Source organism: Lathamus discolor, chromosome 4, assembly GCF_037157495.1.
Source record: "Lathamus discolor isolate bLatDis1 chromosome 4, bLatDis1.hap1, whole genome shotgun sequence".
In the NCBI taxonomy this organism is placed as follows: Eukaryota; Metazoa; Chordata; class Aves; order Psittaciformes; family Psittacidae; genus Lathamus; species Lathamus discolor.
The window spans coordinates 23,117,854-23,135,386 of NC_088887.1; the positions used below are offsets into that span (position 1 = coordinate 23,117,854).

Below are 17,533 nucleotides of genomic sequence, written 5' to 3' on the forward strand. Positions count from 1 at the left end.
CGGGGGGGGTGGCGCCGCCATGTCGTCGCCGGGGCGGTCCGAGGAGGTGGACCAGACGCTGTTCGTGGGGAACCTGGAGAGCCGCGTGCGGGAGGAGATCCTCTACGAGCTCTTCCTGCAGGTGGAGGGCGGGTCCCCGGGCGGGGCGGGTGTCGCCGGGGCCGTGCGCGGGTGAGCTCGGTTGCCGGGCCGCAGCTCCGCGGTGGGGAGTGGCATCGTTCGCCGTTGGAACGCAGCGTGGAGACCGGCTGGTAAAGAGCGAAGCCGCCGGCCGGGGCTCTAGGCCGGTCCTGCCGTCCGCAGGCCACCGCGCACGTCTGGTTTTAGCCTGTTCGCGAAGTGCAAGGTTCGGTGCCGCAGTTGGTGATGGAGTTAAATAACCTAAAGATGTTCTTAAAACCCCCAAAAAACCCCAACAAAACCAACCAAGTGGGTTTTACACTTTGTTTAATGTATTCTGAGCAAGTAGGTTCTGGTCAAGAATTTAATTAGGAAAAAATAGTGTAAAACCTGAGAATGTGCTGAGCAAAGCTAACAATTAACAGGGTACTGTTAGGAATGATGTGCAGGTGAGGCTCTGGACTTCCACCCACAAATGACCTTCATATCAGAATGGTTTATGTTTTGATGCATGAAAAGATAAAAAATCCATTGGTGGGTTTTTCATCGAGCTGGGGAGAAATACTACGTAGCCGGCCCTGTTTCAAACCTGAGCTTAATTTTCTTTGGAAATAAAGTATGCCAAGGAAGAAACAGAATGGCAAAGACAGAAAATGTTAAGACACTGAGTTGGCTTCAGGTTTGATCTCACGTTGGCAGAATCTCTGGCTAAACCAGGCTTATTAACCTGATAGTAGTAAGGCAAAGGGGGAGGATATTCAGAGGATGGCACATTACATCGCTAGTGCAAGCATCAAATGACAAGATGGACTGACAGTAGTTGCTGATGATGGGCTTCTCCTGAAGTTGTTTATGGTGTGTTTGGTTTATTTTTTTTCCTCCTGGCATGATCTAGCAATCCTCTGTCAAGTTAAAAGGTCCCAGACTGACTGGGCACTTTAGCTGACAGCATGGTGATAAACTTGCGTCTACCAATTATTCACTGATTGTCTCAGAATAAATCTTGCTTCCTTCTGGTGAGTTCACAAAATAAAGAGTGCAAAAAGAAGAGGTAGGCAGAATCATCTGTTCTCTTGCTATTTCATTTGCTAATCAGGACTAGTTCTACTCACCAGTTTTATTCCACTGATTAATCTGGTATTTGTCTTGTTAACCAGCATGCTACCTATTTTCACTGAAAGGCCCTTTTGTTTGGTAAGTTCCAGCCCTTTGGGTTGCTACCTGTGTCCTCTTATATTCCTAGCTTTCATTTTTTTACTTTTCCCTAAAATTAGCAAAGAAATATTTGTTTCTTCTCTTCCTGCCCCCCCTTATTTTCTATACAGTATTCCTACCTGTTTCCAAAACTGAACAGTAGTCTGCTATTTAACTGCAAATCTTGGGTAAAGAAAGCTTATCTTAGCAGAGGACATGACTAATTCCATACAATTTCTGGAGCAAAAGTGATAAAAATAAGTGGATGCTCTCAAAGACGGTTTTTCATGACTTTTCTGCATAATCTGTAGCACTCACCCAACTGCTGACTTTTATTATAAGTCTTTAGGTCATCCTCATAACACCTGCTTAGATTTTTTTGTTCTGTTCACCTTATTCTCCATCGGGTTTCTCTGTCTTTTGCTGCAACAGCACGTGCTGCTCACTGCAGTACTGCTCTTTTCTTGGGAAGTTTGCAGTTCAATATTCCTGCTATGGCATGGTCCTAAAGATGCACTCCAGACCTGTAGCTTTTTCCCTCATCAAATTATGAGCAACTATCTAGTACTGCTTCTAAACTATTAATATTTTTCTTTATGAACAGGAAGACTACGTATTTAAAAGAACAGTCTGCAAAGGACTCGAGTTTGTCATTTCTAGTTCTTGAAGAACCAGATCATCCTCATTAGGCAAATATTAATCAGAAGACGGGATATATGTAATTTAAAAAACTGCAATGTAGTGCAGAACAGCAACAAAAACACCTGAAGGAGCCAATTCAAGCAAAAATAAATGTTCAGAATCTTACTGAAATCCCTTCTTTAAAATAACCAAGCCCCCAAACCCAACCCAACCAACCAAAATAATAAACCAGAAACAAACACCCAAACAAAGGAAAAAAAAACCCCTAACCAAAAGACCCCAGCAAACTTCCAGATGTTTGGAAAGACAAGATCAACATTTTAAAGATTCCCTGCACAGGACAACCTATGTAGTATCCATTGCTGTATAGCCTGGTCGCCCTCTGCACCGCTAATAAAAATGGTACATTATATTTGATCCTTTGTGTTTGTCTGCATGAATTCCCTACTTTCATCAGTGTTGGAGGGGTGGGGGTGTTTCATTTTTCAGTAGAAGCATCTTATTTAATTGAGGATTTAGTTCATACACAGCTGGCAAAAGCATGAAGCAATCAAACATTATCACAGATGACAATCCTGAGTATCTTCAGTCTGACAACATGGAGGCTATGATAAGGGAGTTGGCTGCACATCATCACTTTGAATGCTCAAAGCAAACTGCAGATTTGCTGTTTGACAGGAATCCTTGGAGATGCAGAACAATAAAGTACATGGCTTTCTATGGCTTATTTTCTTTATCTGAGCATATGTCCTATGTTTATTTTGGATGTTTAACCGTTTATGCAGTTTAATTGCTGTAAAGCTGTTAGGAGTTAACTTGTGTTTGCCTGAAGCTACAGGTGACTTCTGAGTGACTTTTACTGCAAAGCACCTATTGTATCTGTAGCAATAGTGGAAGGCAGTTCTGGTAACTGCTGAGTTTTGATTCAGAGCAATGAATTCTCCATCTACTACAGTAATTTAGACATTCAGTGGTTTTTTTTGCTACTGGATTTTTTCGTAATTTATGTGGCCTTCATTGCTCATACTGTATCCTCCTAAAGTTAATTTGTGGCATCCTTAACACTCCAGAGCTGTGGCAGGAGACTGCTGTTGGCTGCTTCTTTTTGCTCTTTTTGCTCTGCTAAATCAGCCGTACAGACACCTAGTTTGTTTTGATGAGAAGCTGTTCATTCCATGACTAATGCACTGACTCCATCTGGTGGAGAGAAAATTCTTCATCTTTGATATCCATTAAGAAAATGAGAGTTTCTTTGAAATGGAGACAGTATTCAGGATATCACTGCTTTGATTTGGTCCTAGAAGTACTATGCAAGGATTAAAATGTTATGTGTAGGCAGAATCGGGGCTTTTCACTGAAGGTACTCCAGCCAAAGAGTATGGTTTGGGGATTTTTTTGATGGGATTTTGCAGGCACAAACCCAGTATGTCAGCTGTAGTGAGATGATGGGATCTCCTGATTCCTTGCTATGTAGTTGTGAGGAGGGTTAGGCAGTACAGAAAACTCTTTTGTGGTGGTTCCAGAAGCTCTACTCTCTATTCAGCTTCGTATTCCCTGATGTGCTGATGGTGACCATTTTAGGAATTTAAGCAAGAGTAAAGCATATTTCTCGATCAGGTCACTTCTACATAGCTGATATTATCAATTTGCTTAGTTACATTAACGGTGCAAAAAAGCCCTCTGTAATAATTGTACTAGCAGCTGCACATGCATTAAGATGACTTCTGCTGTGGAGTAAGTAAATTAGTCTTCCTCATTGCAGCAGCTGTCAGTGTATTTTAAAAATAAGCAAAAAAATCTGATTATTAAAGACTCGGCATCCTCCACGGGCTGATGCTTGGTTCCCTTTTAACATTTGCGGAGCTGACTTTTGTTTGTAGAAGGCTCAGAATTTGAGTTTGGGGAACGTGGTGAGATATCTTTTAAAAATGAAGATTCTTCTATGGAGAAATTTACACAGTTTCTGACTATGGCAAAATACACATCATTATGAAACCGTCAGAATGGAATGAAGTGTCAACCTCTGTTAATTTCTGTGAGAAAATAATACAGATTTCTTTCAGGCTGGACCACTAATCAAAGTGACGATTTGTAAGGACAAAGAAGGAAAACCTAAGTCTTTTGGATTTGTCTGTTTTAAGCATAAAGAATCAGTGCCTTACGCAGTAGCTTTGCTGAATGGAATCCGTTTGTATGGAAGACCAATTAGAGTGCAGTTTCGGTTTGGTACGTTTAGTAATCTCAATGATTAAGTCTTTGTGAATGTTTTAGTTTTAATGACTATTTTTGAATCCTACAGTCTTTTACAAAGATGTTGATTTGTAGTTGGAACAAATTACAGTCCATTTTTTCAAGAAACAAAAACTTTTTGTGGCTTTCGTATAGGGGAGGATTCAGTCCTTGTATTTTTTGTTTACTAAGAGAATACAGTCACTGGGTTCAGAACAGCCTTAACTTGCAAGACAGCTCAGACCACACTGTATGAAAAACATAGCAACACAGGTTTTCACACCAGATTACATTTAGGAATCAGGGTGTGACTTTAATTTGCAGTCTGGCACAAAAGTTGATTCAGTGGGTGCAGCAACTATCAAGCTGTTTGATAGCTTTTATACTAAAGCCACAGGCTTATCAGAGCTGTTGTTTAAGTTGAAGGGATTATAGTTCAAAGCATGTAGTCAAATCAGAGTCACATCCTTCATTTTATGTTTATGAAAATAAACTAGAAAGCTAATGATCAGGCACTGTTTGCAAACTAAACACTAAGGACTCATGTTCCCACTGTGCACTGTGCCACTCCTTACTTTGTAGGCTGTAGAGAGCAATTGCTGGCTTTAAATACAATGGCTGAAGTTCCTAAAGTCAGAAGCATGTCCTGTGGCTGTAACTGAATGGGAATTACTCTGTTCTTGGTTACTTCAACAGCCCTGATTTATGCTTCTGTAATTGAGTAACTGATAAATGAATGTTTGCAAGCAGTAAAACGATGCTATAAAGCATTCACCAAAAAATGGCAAATACTTTATATACTACATTATATATACTTATATATAAAAGGCAAACCTTTATATACTACCTTATATATACTAGCACAGTACAGATGCCACAGAACACTTCCTGTGGTTTTAGCTTGTTAATTGAATAGTTGTAACTGAATAGTCATTATGCTCTTGTCTTATCTACAGGGAGTTCTCACTCAGCAGAACAGAGCAACCCTAAACGTGGTTTTGAGAACTATACTGACTTACATTCACCTTCATATAGGTAACAAAGATCACCTGTGAATAAATTCAATGACTTTAAAAAAGTTTCCTAAAGAAAATCAGTTATGCGGTAGAGCAATCTTCAGGCTCTTCATTAAAACAGCTGTTGATGCTTTAATTGCATCCTTGCTGACTTGCAATGGGCTGTAGTTAGCATTAGGTTGTTCAGCTTGCCAGAGGTTCAGTTAGCTTGAACTTTGTACTCTTTGTTTCTGCTAGATACAGGGCCATAAGAAAATACTGAAATATGCTGTTTGTACTTACAACGTTTGCAGTTGGTGGGGGAAAAAAACCTGACAATTGACAATATTTTCAAACCCCACTGAGTTTATATCTGTATTTTTTGTGTGTATACCTACAAGCAGCTGTCACACGTGTATAAATGCACAGGTATACACCTGTTACAATGGAAGTCTGAACACCCCAGGTTCAGTATTTTTCAATGTCTCAACATTTTCATTTACAAATGTGACAGAACTCTCTGGGGAAGTTAAACTTCCATGGTGAAATCTAGAACCCTTCTTTATCTGCACTAAAGTACATGTGAGGATTACTTTTGGGTATATTTTCTTTGTTTTATGATGTTTTTTCATGCAAGTCCAGTTGCTAATATCTCAGTTCTCCTCTTGGATATTCTCATTAGAGCCCAAGCATTAAGTCTCAGCACCGTGGTAAGCAGTATGTGGTGGACATCTAGTCTTTGTACGTTTGATTGTTTTTCCTAGATATCAAGAGCCGTATGGAAACCCTCCAATTCCTGTTACTCCTTTTCCAATGAACAGTAGTCCACCTTATGAATACTCGGGCTTTCCAAAGATGGTGAGTTTGTGTTAAAAGTTAAAAATTTGGGAGACTGTTTACGATGTTGACTGTATTCTGCGTTTCTGCAAACAATGATACTTATTTAATGTCTCAAAATGGGATCTAGGCTGCTAACGTTGACTGTATTAGGTCTATTTATTTTAGCACTTAAGCGTACTATCATAATAGGGGATCTACCAAAGCATTTTCTTACAGCAGGAATGTTTTAAAAGTTAAGGAGGCTAAAAATGTCCAAGTCTACAGAGAGAACTCTCTCCGGTACTGTGGTCTAAATCAAATCCCCTTGCTGAGTCAAGCTAATCCAGTAAAATTACAACCGTGCGAGCAATAGCTTCTTCATATACAGCTATTTCAGTCGTGGAACCTCTTAGCTCTTCTACTCAATTCAGAAATACCCAGCAGAAGTTTGAAATGTCCTAAAACCAAACCTAAACCTCATCCAGAAAATCACTACTGCTCAAGTTAGGGCAACAACAGTTTTAGGGTTTCTGGCCTGAACCTTTACATGCCCATGCAGTTCTCACATTCATGATTTACTTTCACAGCAGTAGACAGTGAGAACCTGTATTCATTTCCCCTCCAACAGACTCTGGTCCTGTCCTAATCTCTTGTGTCTGAGACACTCCACAAGGCAAGGGAACAGGTCCCTTCAGATGGCAACCTGTGGGCCAAATCCTTCTTTCTTCCATCATGGAGCTTCTGAATCTGATGAGTATGGATCAGTAGGACTTGAAGAAACCCAGCATTTAATGTGAGGTACCAACTGTGGACAGCAGTGCTGCTGCCCAGTCTGACTGGGGAATGGCCAGCTCTCTTTAACCGGGGAAAGGGTGAAGTCTGGATAGATGACAGACAGTTGCTAGCTGCAGTCTGAGCAAGAAGATGGAGAGGGTTTGTTCCCGGTTGCACAGATGTGGTAGTGGGCTGCCTCCCTTCTTCCCAGGCTGTGGCCTCAGAAGGGCTGGTGCTTGCACAGACTGGTACATCCCCTCCACTGTGGTTGGAAGGCTTGGGAGTGTTCAGTCTCCCCCACTGCTCACCGATGAGCCCACTCCTCATTAACAAGTGTTAAGCAGTACATAAATACCCCCAGACCAGGCTCAGCAGACCAGCACACACAACCCACTTCATCCCATTTTCTGCTTGCTATAAGGGATGGAATTGCAGTATGTCTCCGTAGTTTGGTGCAGCTTCAGCAGGAAGTGGTCTTGTCACATGTACACCTTCACAAATCTCCCTCACCTTTCTTTGGGTGAGCCAGGCAAGTTACTTGGGAGTGTGCCTGCACATATAACACAGGCGTGCTCCCCATCATTTTTGTGGTTACTGCCAGTCAGCAAAAAGCCACTCTTTTCTGACCTTTGTAATTCTATTTCTGTATTTGGACTGTGCATTTTGTATGAGAGGGACTGTCGGGATACTTTAGGGACTGGAGCAGTAAACTGGCCACTTGCTGCATTGTTCCGTGTGCTTTGATCTCTGGATTCACTATACCTCATTGGAATGCCTTGTTCCACATTAAAATTAGTTAAACCAGGTTAAAAGAAAAAAATGCAAATGTGCATTTACATTATTTACATAATGTCTTTACATTCACAGTAGGTACTGAAGTTACAAATGTTTATAAAATACACAGATGGAGAAATGAAAGGAATGCCATGTTTGATTACCTTACACAAGGACTACCTGGCAGTTTAATTTCAAATCAGATTACATCTCTCTTTTAACTATGCCACTAAAAAATTGTCTACTTTTTCTAACTATACTAGTTGATACAATAAATACGTAAGTTTTACTCTCAAACGATCTGTGTTATAATTTATCAGTATTTTCATTGTATAAGCCTTAATGCATGCAACATTAAACCCTTCAGAACTTCCTCTTTACTGTGTTAACAACCCAAGTTTCTGTTTCTCTAGGTGAACAGTTTAGGACAGCAGTACCCAGTACAGAGTCCAGTGGTTCAACAATTTCCTTATTACCAGATGACTCCACCACAGCCTTCAAATTTCCACTTTTCTCCCTATCAGAACCAAGCTGCAAACTTTAAGTCTGCACAAAGTTCTTTTGAAATGGCCCTGCCACACTCAAGTCACTGTGGAATGCACCAGGTGGATCAAAGAACCCATAAAAGAAAAAAAAGAGAACACCAAAGTTATGATAGTGACACTAGCATTGAGGGTGACAAAATGAGACAGAGAAAGGAGGGTGAAAAATACAGGAAGTGCAAAGCCAAGAGAAAGAGGCACTAAGACTGTGTAACTAGGTTAGTCTTTTTGTTGTTTGCTGCTTCTATTTGAGGGGAATGCAATATTTCATCTTTGCACTTTATAAAAAAAATGAATGTTCAAGATTCATATTATTTTTGAAAAGTTTTATGCGTAAAGTATACTGATAATTTTATTTAATCTCAAACTATTTAAAGAGGAAAGTACTATTTCAGGTATAGGAAGCATTTAAGAAGATAAAGTTTTCCAAATAAAAAAACCACCAAACTTACTGATTCTCTCTTCACCCAAGAATCATGGAAGGCTATTATTTCACTGATACAGAAACTTTATGAAAATACATGATTTCAGCCACTCATGAAGCTTCACACATCACTTATGGAATGTATTTCTGTGACTGGTGTAAGAATTCTCCGGAGCCACTGAAGAAGTGAGCAGGCTAGAAATTTGTCAGAGAACATCAGAGATGTGCTTGTCACTGAAGTACTATAACTTTATTCTGATTTAGCTCTGCTGTTACTTTCAGTTAGAATCAGTTTGTGTGGTTATTGGAACTGGGTTTTTCCAATAATAACTTTGAGGTAAAATACAGGCTACAGGGTAAAATACACTAGCTACAAGACTTACATGTGTATCAGTACTAAAATGCGTGTATGTACTTTATGGCTACAGTTATGTACTGTGTAGAATTATGTGCAATATATGTATCTTTCTGTAAAGTTACTCTCTAGTGTTTTATTTGCTTATTTGAGAATCTTACTGTTCATTGTAACAAATCAAGGAAAAATTAGTGAATATCTCACCTAAATGACAGCACAAAAGCATAAGTCAGTGCTGCCTCTTAAGAAGGAAAGTTTTCCTTAGCAAAGGAAGAATAAACTATCTCATAATGTGATAAATCAAAGTAGTCAAATGACCTATTTTCTACCTTTCACAACTTCCACCACCAACCTATAGACAGGTGCAGAGCTACTGTGTTACCAATAGTCTTGCAATACTAAGTACAGGTGAAACACTTTTAAGATCCTGTTATATGAGAAAGCAAAACACTTAGTTTTCAGCTATTTATCATGGCTTAAAGTCAAGTCTTCTGTTCAGAGTAGATGTAGGCTTCAAATTGACCCTGACAGTAAAAAAGGATTTTGGTTTTGTTAAACTCAGTTTTCTTGGTTATAATGCTGAGTTGCTTTTCATCACTATACTGGTATTGAGAAAGAATACCCAAATTTACTGGTCTAAAGGTGATGTGTTTTACAAGCCCAGATGACTTTCAGAAATTGAAGCACATTTAGCTTGCAACAATTTCTCTTTTGTCTGACAAGATAAAATACAGCTATTAAAATCGCTTTCTCAAGACACTGCTTTTAATTTGCCCATCACTTCTTTAGCCTAAGAGGCATTTCTATAACACCACAGTATGGCATCCTTGGAACATCATTAGCAACTGAATTCAGCCTTCTCTAGAGATAACTTTATGTAACAAAGGTCTGTGCCTTAAGTAAAACATCTTATATTTTAAGGAACGTGCTAGGTCTGCCCAATCTGTTCATCAGACAAAGGAGAAAACAGATGGATGCTCAAACCAGTTAGTCTACAAAAAGAGAAGCTTAGTCAGGTCTGTGCTAATGTGTCCTTACCAGGCTTCCAGGCTTTCCCAGTGGATAGGTAAGATAATCTGTTCTGTCCAATTATATTCTACAAAAGGACTGTCAATGAGGATCATATTGCATATGGCTGACAACATATCAACACAGTTCTTCTGAAGAAACACTTTTTTCTTACCTTCCTTCTTCCCAATCTTCTATCCCCCCCCCCCCCCCCCAAGGAGATACGTTTTTTAACACCTCTCTCTATCCACTTGGCTAAAACTCATCAGTGTGTTAAAAAAGCTGGTCATGGGGGAATGTGCTAACATTAGCCATAACTAAATTTCTTTCATACATCTGTTAACTTAAGATGTCACTTTTATTGGGGCCCTGATGATATTTTAATTACATTGTCACCACGATTAAGAAATAAAACAAAATAATCCACAGTTGAGTTTGGCCTTGACCAAATGTTTCTTCAGCCTCCTGTTTCAGTCACTTTAAGAAGATTTTCAGTAATATTAAATGAGTTCCGATTATAAATCACTGTTATTTGTCCTGGCCTTTCATTTCCTATGCTACTGGCTGGCCGTGAGACCTTGGTTTCCCTGCTGTCACACAGGTCTTGCGTTCCGTATTTTATCTCATGAATTCAACACACAGGTATTTGTTCCAAGCTCCCGAACTTCGCACACATCAGTACTGCTCACCCGGCGCTTTCCACACACGCTCTGCAGCCCTGGCGATGCCGTGACGCACGGCTCGCCCAGGCCACCGGCGGCCGCAACCGGGGCCCTGCGGGGCTGCGGAAGCGGACGGGACTGGCCGGGCGCAGGCTGCGGGGAAGGCTGGGCCTGGGCCTGGGCCTGCGGCTGAAGCTGAGGCAGCGCCGCCCTCCCGCGCTGCGCCCCGGCTTCTCCGCCTCCGGTGCCTCTCCCCCTCAGCGGGCTCTTCGGCCGCGGGCAGCAGCCATGGCCGCCGCCCGCGGGAAGCACAGCGGCTTCTACGGGCGGCAGAGCCCCACCGGCAGGAAGGTGACAGAGCGCGGGGGGCCGAGCGGCAGGAGGTGTCACGGATGGCGCTGAGGGCGGGCGCCTTCCCCCCACAGCCTGCCTGCTGCCCGGGGGGAGGCGGGGCGCTGCGGGGGGTGCGTTGAACCTGCGGGGGTTCATGTAGGTCGCGCTAGCGCTGTGCAGGAACCCGCAGCTAGCGACGGCTGGTGTGTGCTGGGGTCTGTCCTCCGGATTTGCAAGGAGGGAATAGCCCCTGGGCCAGGGTTTCGTTCAGCACAGATAGGAGTAGGAACAGCATTTAAAGCAGGGAATGCTTGTGACCAAGCCTTCGACTGCGTTCTTCAATAGTAAAAGGCAGTTATTTCAGACAAACAGCGCTGTATGGGTGTGAACCGTAATGGACCGTGGCAAACATTGACATCTGATAGCGAAGGGTGGGCAGGTGCACAAGCAGAGGTGTTTGTTAGAGAAGGAGCGCATGCACGGCAGTTGCGTGTTTGTTAACCGTGGATTGCCGTTTAATCACTCGGTTTTCGCAGAAAGCGCAAGAAAATTGCTGTGGAAAACACCCAGCGTCTCAGAGCACCTGCGGCGTGCGTTTTGGCTAGGTGGGGTTTTACACCGCCTGCCGAAGAGAACTGTGACTGCATCTTCGGTTAGAAGCGGGTTTAGAACCGTGCTTACCGCAGGACAGAATTACCCCCCAGCTGTGCTGAAATCACTCTTGAGTGTGGTGTATCCAGTCCTGAAGAAACGGGGGGGGGGGGGGGGGGGGGGGGGAGTTCTTATTCGATTACCTCTATTACATTTACCTTCAGTGACTTCTGCAATTGACAGCAGTGCACGAGCCTCATGTTCTTCTCCTCATTTATGTGCACGGTACCTATTAGTAGTACTAAATCTCTTAGGGGCTGAAAGGAGTTTGCTGTTCTTTAGGTGTTAGGAGTTGGTAACTTCCAATAGCTAGGTTGCCAAATTGGGGGGAAAAAGCCCCCACAGGATTTTAACTGTCAAAGATTTAAGGAAAGTTTGCTTGTATTTGACACAGAATCGTAGAATATCTCAATTTGGAAGAGAACCATAGTGATCATCGAGTCCAACTCCTATGCTTTAGTGTTTGGTATGTGTAAATAGTGTAAAATCAGGCTAAGGTGGTGGTTGATATCCTCTTACGCCAAGTTAAGTTGTTCTAATCAGAACATAGATCTCTTTCATCCTTCATACCTTGTGTTTGGCTGTGTTGGTGGGAGAAGATAACAGGCAAAGAAGTGTAGACCTTATTATAGTCCAGAATAAAATAGTTCTTAAAACCTGCTTGTTCAGTAAACAAACAAACAAACAAACCCTATTTTATTTTCACTTTTTCAAGTAACATTGATACTTTTATTTTTATTTTTTTTTTAAACAGAATCGCAGCCCTGAAGAGAATGTTTTTTTCTTCAGTAAGTTAACGTACTCCTGGTTTAGCAGGTGAGAATTTACTGAACTGCCTGTTGATGTTCACTGGTGTTCACAGAACTGTAGAGCACGCGCTTATGTTCCACACCATCATTCTGGCTTGAGCCAGAGTTTAAGCCTGAGATTGCTGTTAGCTTTTTGTACAAAAATAAAAATTTACAACTTTAGAGGTCATACTAAAATATTTTGTGGAATATAACAGTCATTTTACACTGTATCTAATGGCATTATTTAAAACATTAACATTTTGATAACTAAGCACAATATTCTTGTCATAATGGACAACAAAAAAGGCCAAATTAGGCTATCATTTTTTGTCCGTGTAAAGTTTGCCAATAGACAAAAATGAAAATAAGGATTCCTTTATGCTCCATGTAGTGATACAGCAATTTGCTGCGTCTCCAGGAGCAAATCCTCAGCAGTACATTTAAGGTCTTTTCCAAGTAGCCAATTTCATGCTCATTTTCTTCCCTCTTTTATGGTAGGCCACATGTTGTAACTGTAGATCACCTGCTCATAAAGCCCGACAAAGTCCCTGCACTTCTTGGGAAAGTTTCCGCTCAAAAATAGGAACTGAAAGTTCAACTATGTTGGGTAACGCAGCTTCCCATCAGTTAATATTTGGGATGTTATTTCAAACAGTTTCATGTTACATCTTGTGACCATTACTCACTTTTAACATTTTCCTTTTTTCTTCTTTAAAAATCATTTGAATCAGATGTATACAGTTCAGAAATCTAAAAGTGAGAAAAAAACATTTTAGGAATGTAACAGTTTCTTGCTTTATTCAACATTATTAATTTTAAGGAAAACCTGAAAATGCTATTTACTGTTAATAAGCTGAGACAAAATGATCAGATTGTTTCAAGGATTCAGAGTATTCAGCTGAACTCTGCCCCTGCTGAAATTAGGAGTTCACCACCAGTTTCAGAGTAGCTTTGGTTTTTACCAGTCCTCACTTTCTACACTATAAATACAATAAGTACACTAATACAAATTTTCAGTTTTTCTAGACTGTTACTAAGTGTTCCAAATGCAGGACTTCTATATGACATATATGTATTCATTATGTCACAGTGTTCACCCAATTGTTCAAGCTGTTCGATCCTTTGTATGTTTTAACCAATTTCACAATGTTTAACAAAAGATGAGAGGGGGAAAAAAGTATTTAAGTTCTGCTCAGCGAGAGCTTATTTAGCTATGAAATAACCGAATGCGATTAAACTAATGTGAGCATTAGTTGTATCCTTTCTCTCCAATCACAAGCAAACACAATAAGTTATGTCTAATATATACTCGCCTTAAGTGTTTACAGTCTAAATGAGTCAGTCTCCAACAAGTGTTATGTATTAAATCCATAGTGGTATACAATTTTTCTTTAGAATTCAGGCAATCTGGAGATGGCATTTGTTAGAGCTGTTTATCCTCTGGCAGCAGCAAGTTTTAGGATTGAGGTGAGTTATGCAGAATTCTTAAGCAGCAGTTCCCCTCAGGTACCTCTTGGTCTGCTTTCCTTATCTGTCTCAAGAGCTGGAGCTCTTCGGGAGAAGCTGTGTCATTTTTGCCTTAACTTATCAGGCATAAGGGAAATTTACTTTGTATTAATGTTGCAGGTTCAGTAGATGTTTGGATGGCCCTTGAACAGTGAGGTCTGTCCCCACCGGAATTTTACAACCTCCAAAAAAGTGTTTCTGAGTCTTTATTTTCTGTCCTGTGATAAGCACAATGGTACCCACGTTAGCCCCCAGACCAGCACTGGCACTGACTGGCACTGGAGTGATACACTGGAAATGCACACTGAAGACAAATGCTGCACTTGCATTGCACCTCTCAGGGAAGGAGATCCCCACCAGCTTGAAAGCAGTAGAGCTGCCGCTGAGAGGACACACATTCCACTGTCTATACATGTGTCTCGTGTTCGGGAATTTGTTTAAGTTAGAAGATGTAAACATTAATCCTTTTGAATTTTCCCCACCTCTTGCCCTCTTAAGTGGATAAAATCCCTTTGTTAAAACAAAATTTTAACAGCTAAAGAGCTGCTGTAAGGAAACTTCCATTTTACTTGTGCTGAAACCCACTAGTTTAATGTTGCTACCTTGGTTAAAGGAGATTTGCAACATAATGAGTCACTGTCCCTGGGGGTATTTAAAAGACATATAGACACGGCACTTGAATGGTTTAGTAGTAGACTTGGTAGTGTTAGGTTAGTGGTTTGACTCCATGATTCTAAGGGTCTTTTCCAACATAAATGATTCTATGTTAATGTAGTCCTGTGATAGAAAAGGTATTTCATTCCAGATTACAACAGTAAGTGGATAATGATGCTACATGTTTGTTTATGAAATAGTATATTTTCCTATGAAGAAATATGGGATCAGAAATGTAGATATTCTGAATTACAGAGGTTCCTCAGAATTTGCTTTTCAGATGTGGCCATCTGCTTAGGCTCTTACTTCAAGTCAATTTTAGTCTGTTTAAGGTGACTGTAAATATGTTCCACTATTTAGTCTGTATCATTTATAGGATTTTTGATTATGATTATGGAGTTTATTTATATGAATTAAATTATATCATTAGTTTTTTTTCAGTTAGTAATTCCCCTTTTTTTTTCTGTGACATTTCATGCTGTCTAAATTAGTTTGTTTCTTTCAGATTAATATCTATAGGCTATAAGAAGCCATTGGAAAGGGATGACCTGTTTGAACTGAATGAAAGAGATTCACCATACACCGTGTGTCCTAACTTTGAAAAGCAATGGAGAAAAGAAATCCAGAAGTCCACCACAGGATCAATGGTAGCTACAACTCTGACAATAGGCAATATTCTTTTCTAAATTTATGGAGTCTAGAAGTTGGAGAAGATTTCTAGAGTCTTACTTATTGAACAGCCTCTCTATTCTGTAGATCACAAAGGCCATTCAGTGTTGTGATCGGGGATCTCCGGTGTGGCTAATAGATTTTTCTAAATTGTTTTAAGTTCAAATTTACCTCTTACAAGGATTGTATGTTATATTTCAACACTTTAAGTGATATGGAATCTACTTTGGTGATTAATTGCCATCTTTGTCACAATTTTCCAACTAATTTCTCTCTGAACCTGTCTGTTTCTGTCTTATCTTTGCATCTGTATTTCAGGTAGATAGGTAGTCTAGTAGATAGATTCTTATCAGTAGATGCCCTGGCTTATAGAACACACAAAATAGGCTTCAGTTTTCTTTAATTTTAACAATACTGAGTTTTACAAATATTTTGTTTGTTTGTTTGTTTTTGCCTGAAGTATTCTGTGTGATTTTCATGTAAACCCTTGACAGTTTCAGTCACAGTTACTATTTGGTTGTTGTAGTTAAAGTACACTAGGAGCTCTGTAAGGTCAGGAAGTTCATGAGAGAGAACCTAACCTGTAAGTCCAGTAAGAGTGTAGCTTTTGTTTTTTAATAAAGAGAAGAGGGCTTCTGCAGAGTCTGACCTTACTGCATCTCTTCAGTGTTTTTCTTAGCTATTTGTAGATCTGTCCTTTCTTCCAGTGATGGTTTGTGGACACCAAAACCTTTTCTACCAAAGCATTCAAAAGTGGTTTTCAATAAGGATATTTTTTTCCATTCAGATACTGGTTTTATTATTCAAATAATCTCTCCTTCATCACTGTGTTAATTAAGAAAGGGCGACTATTTTTTTTTTAGCCCTCATTAGAATGCTTGCAATTGCTTGAGGTACATTCAAACTGAAAAAATATAGTTACTTGACAACTGAAAATATTCTGAAAGAATAGAAGGGTTATTCAACCTTAAATATAAAGTTGCTGTGAGCCTGCTACAAATATTAATGCATTGATGTTGAAGCTTAGCTCAGCTTTTCTGGTACTTTTTTTGACCTGTGATAATCATTTGAGGATTAATTTATTTTCTAATTATATTTGTGGCTGATTGGGGCAATTTTAGAAATTGTATTTGTCATTCCTTGAAAGACCGCTAACCAAGCTAAATAAAACCAGACTTCATTTCTTACATGAAAGCTTTTCTTTTAACTGTAGGAAATGCTCTTTTTAAGATCATAAGTACAGTCATGGCTTTAGATGGACACTTGATATTACATATTTTATATTTATAAATGTGGGTGAAGTTCAAAAATACTTTTTCTCTTAAGTCTAAACACATTTTTGTAATCTTGCAGGCTTCTTACATCAAAAGACTGCTGTTTAAGAAAACAAGTTTCCATAAACCATCTTTGATTTGGTCATTATGGCAAACATTTAAATGTGTATTGATTAAAGTTTCATTTCTGAAAGTTACAGCTGACATTCTGGCTTTCATGAGTCCACAAATAATGAAGTAAGTTTTTATTATGTTTCACTTTATGATCAGAAAGTAACAGCAATAATAAAGCTAAAGGGTTTCTAATATCAAAACCAAACCAAGGAACAGCTTAGGTGTGTAAAGATTTTGTTTGCTCCCCATTCCTCTGTGATTATCTGAAAATGATCTACTGAGGGAAAGCTCAAAGAGATCAAGAATCTCTTAGCCAAAGGTCTGAGACGAAACCAGTAGAACTTCAATTCCACAATATTGTTTTTAAGTATTTAATAAACTTATACGTATAATAAGATGTTAAGAAAAAATGGAGCACCAAGTTATTTAACTTCTCTGCTTCTTCAACAATATTTTTTCCATCTCTGTTGAAAAAACCCACAAACCTAAATATATAATAATATCTACAGCTTCAGCATTTAATGTGAAACTGCAGTGACTGTTGTTATGTTGTTGGCATCACGAGGCTGATGGAAGTGGTTTTTTGAAATCATGCTTACCACAGAGGTGTTAAGAATTTATCAAATACCTGTGTGTTTATAAGGAAAAGAATTAATGAACAAAATTATTGTTAATCTCCAAAATCTGAGTCAGCATAATCTTGAACAAAATCTTTAGCTATAAAATCTGTCTGAAGACATCCCAGTTGCTGGTTATTTAAGATAACCTTATACTAACACAAAAATAAGAATTTTCCTGTAGTTTTTTTTCCTCTCTCATGGCTGGTAGCTGCAACCTTTCTAAGTACAAATATCTAATTGTATTCTGGGTTTGTTTCTTTTACGCCATTCTTTATTTATACTCCATTGTCAGGGATGTCAGCAACAGCACATTCATGGCTAAAACAGTATTTGAGAATTGTTTCTAAGGTAACAGATAGGAAAACACAGATAAGACCTGCCTT

General features: G+C 39.6%; 2 protein-coding genes across 5 annotated transcripts in view; both read left to right on the forward strand.

Moving 5' to 3' along the window:
- The first annotated feature begins 16 nt into the window (after positions 1-16).
- Positions 17-8,321, forward strand: RBM11 (RNA binding motif protein 11). The gene is made up of 5 exons (XM_065676720.1): positions 17-121; positions 4,020-4,182; positions 5,142-5,220; positions 5,945-6,038; positions 7,961-8,321. Exons 1-5 carry the CDS (start codon positions 20-22, stop codon positions 8,291-8,293), a joined length of 771 nt encoding a protein of 256 aa, XP_065532792.1. The 5' UTR covers positions 17-19; the 3' UTR covers positions 8,294-8,321.
- A 2,395-nt stretch (positions 8,322-10,716) lies between these two features.
- Positions 10,717-17,533, forward strand: part of LOC136013200 (multidrug resistance-associated protein 1-like) — a 32,126-nt gene continuing 25,309 nt past the window's right edge. For 3 of the 4 annotated variants that reach the window (XM_065676714.1, XM_065676713.1, XM_065676712.1), the window contains exons 1-4: positions 10,753-10,889; positions 12,277-12,338; positions 14,979-15,120; positions 16,496-16,653. In XM_065676714.1, the coding sequence (XP_065532786.1) occupies positions 10,827-10,889; positions 12,277-12,338; positions 14,979-15,120; positions 16,496-16,653 (425 nt within the window). In that variant the 5' untranslated portion in view covers positions 10,753-10,826. Of the gene's footprint in view, positions 10,890-12,276; positions 12,339-14,978; positions 15,121-16,495; positions 16,654-17,533 lie in introns of all 4 variants that reach the window. The other variant, XM_065676715.1, reaches the window with a different exon arrangement.

Bases quoted from the DNA above. Each gene is read 5' to 3' on its own strand.
- RBM11 (XM_065676720.1), top strand. From the start codon at position 20: ATGTCGTCGCCGGGGCGGTCCGAGGAGGTGGACCAGACGCTGTTCGTG. The intron at 122-4,019 runs GTGGAGGGCGGG...GATTTCTTTCAG, and splicing joins TCTACGAGCTCTTCCTGCAG to GCTGGACCACTAATCAAAGT. The intron at 4,183-5,141 runs GTACGTTTAGTA...TCTTATCTACAG, and splicing joins TAGAGTGCAGTTTCGGTTTG to GGAGTTCTCACTCAGCAGAA.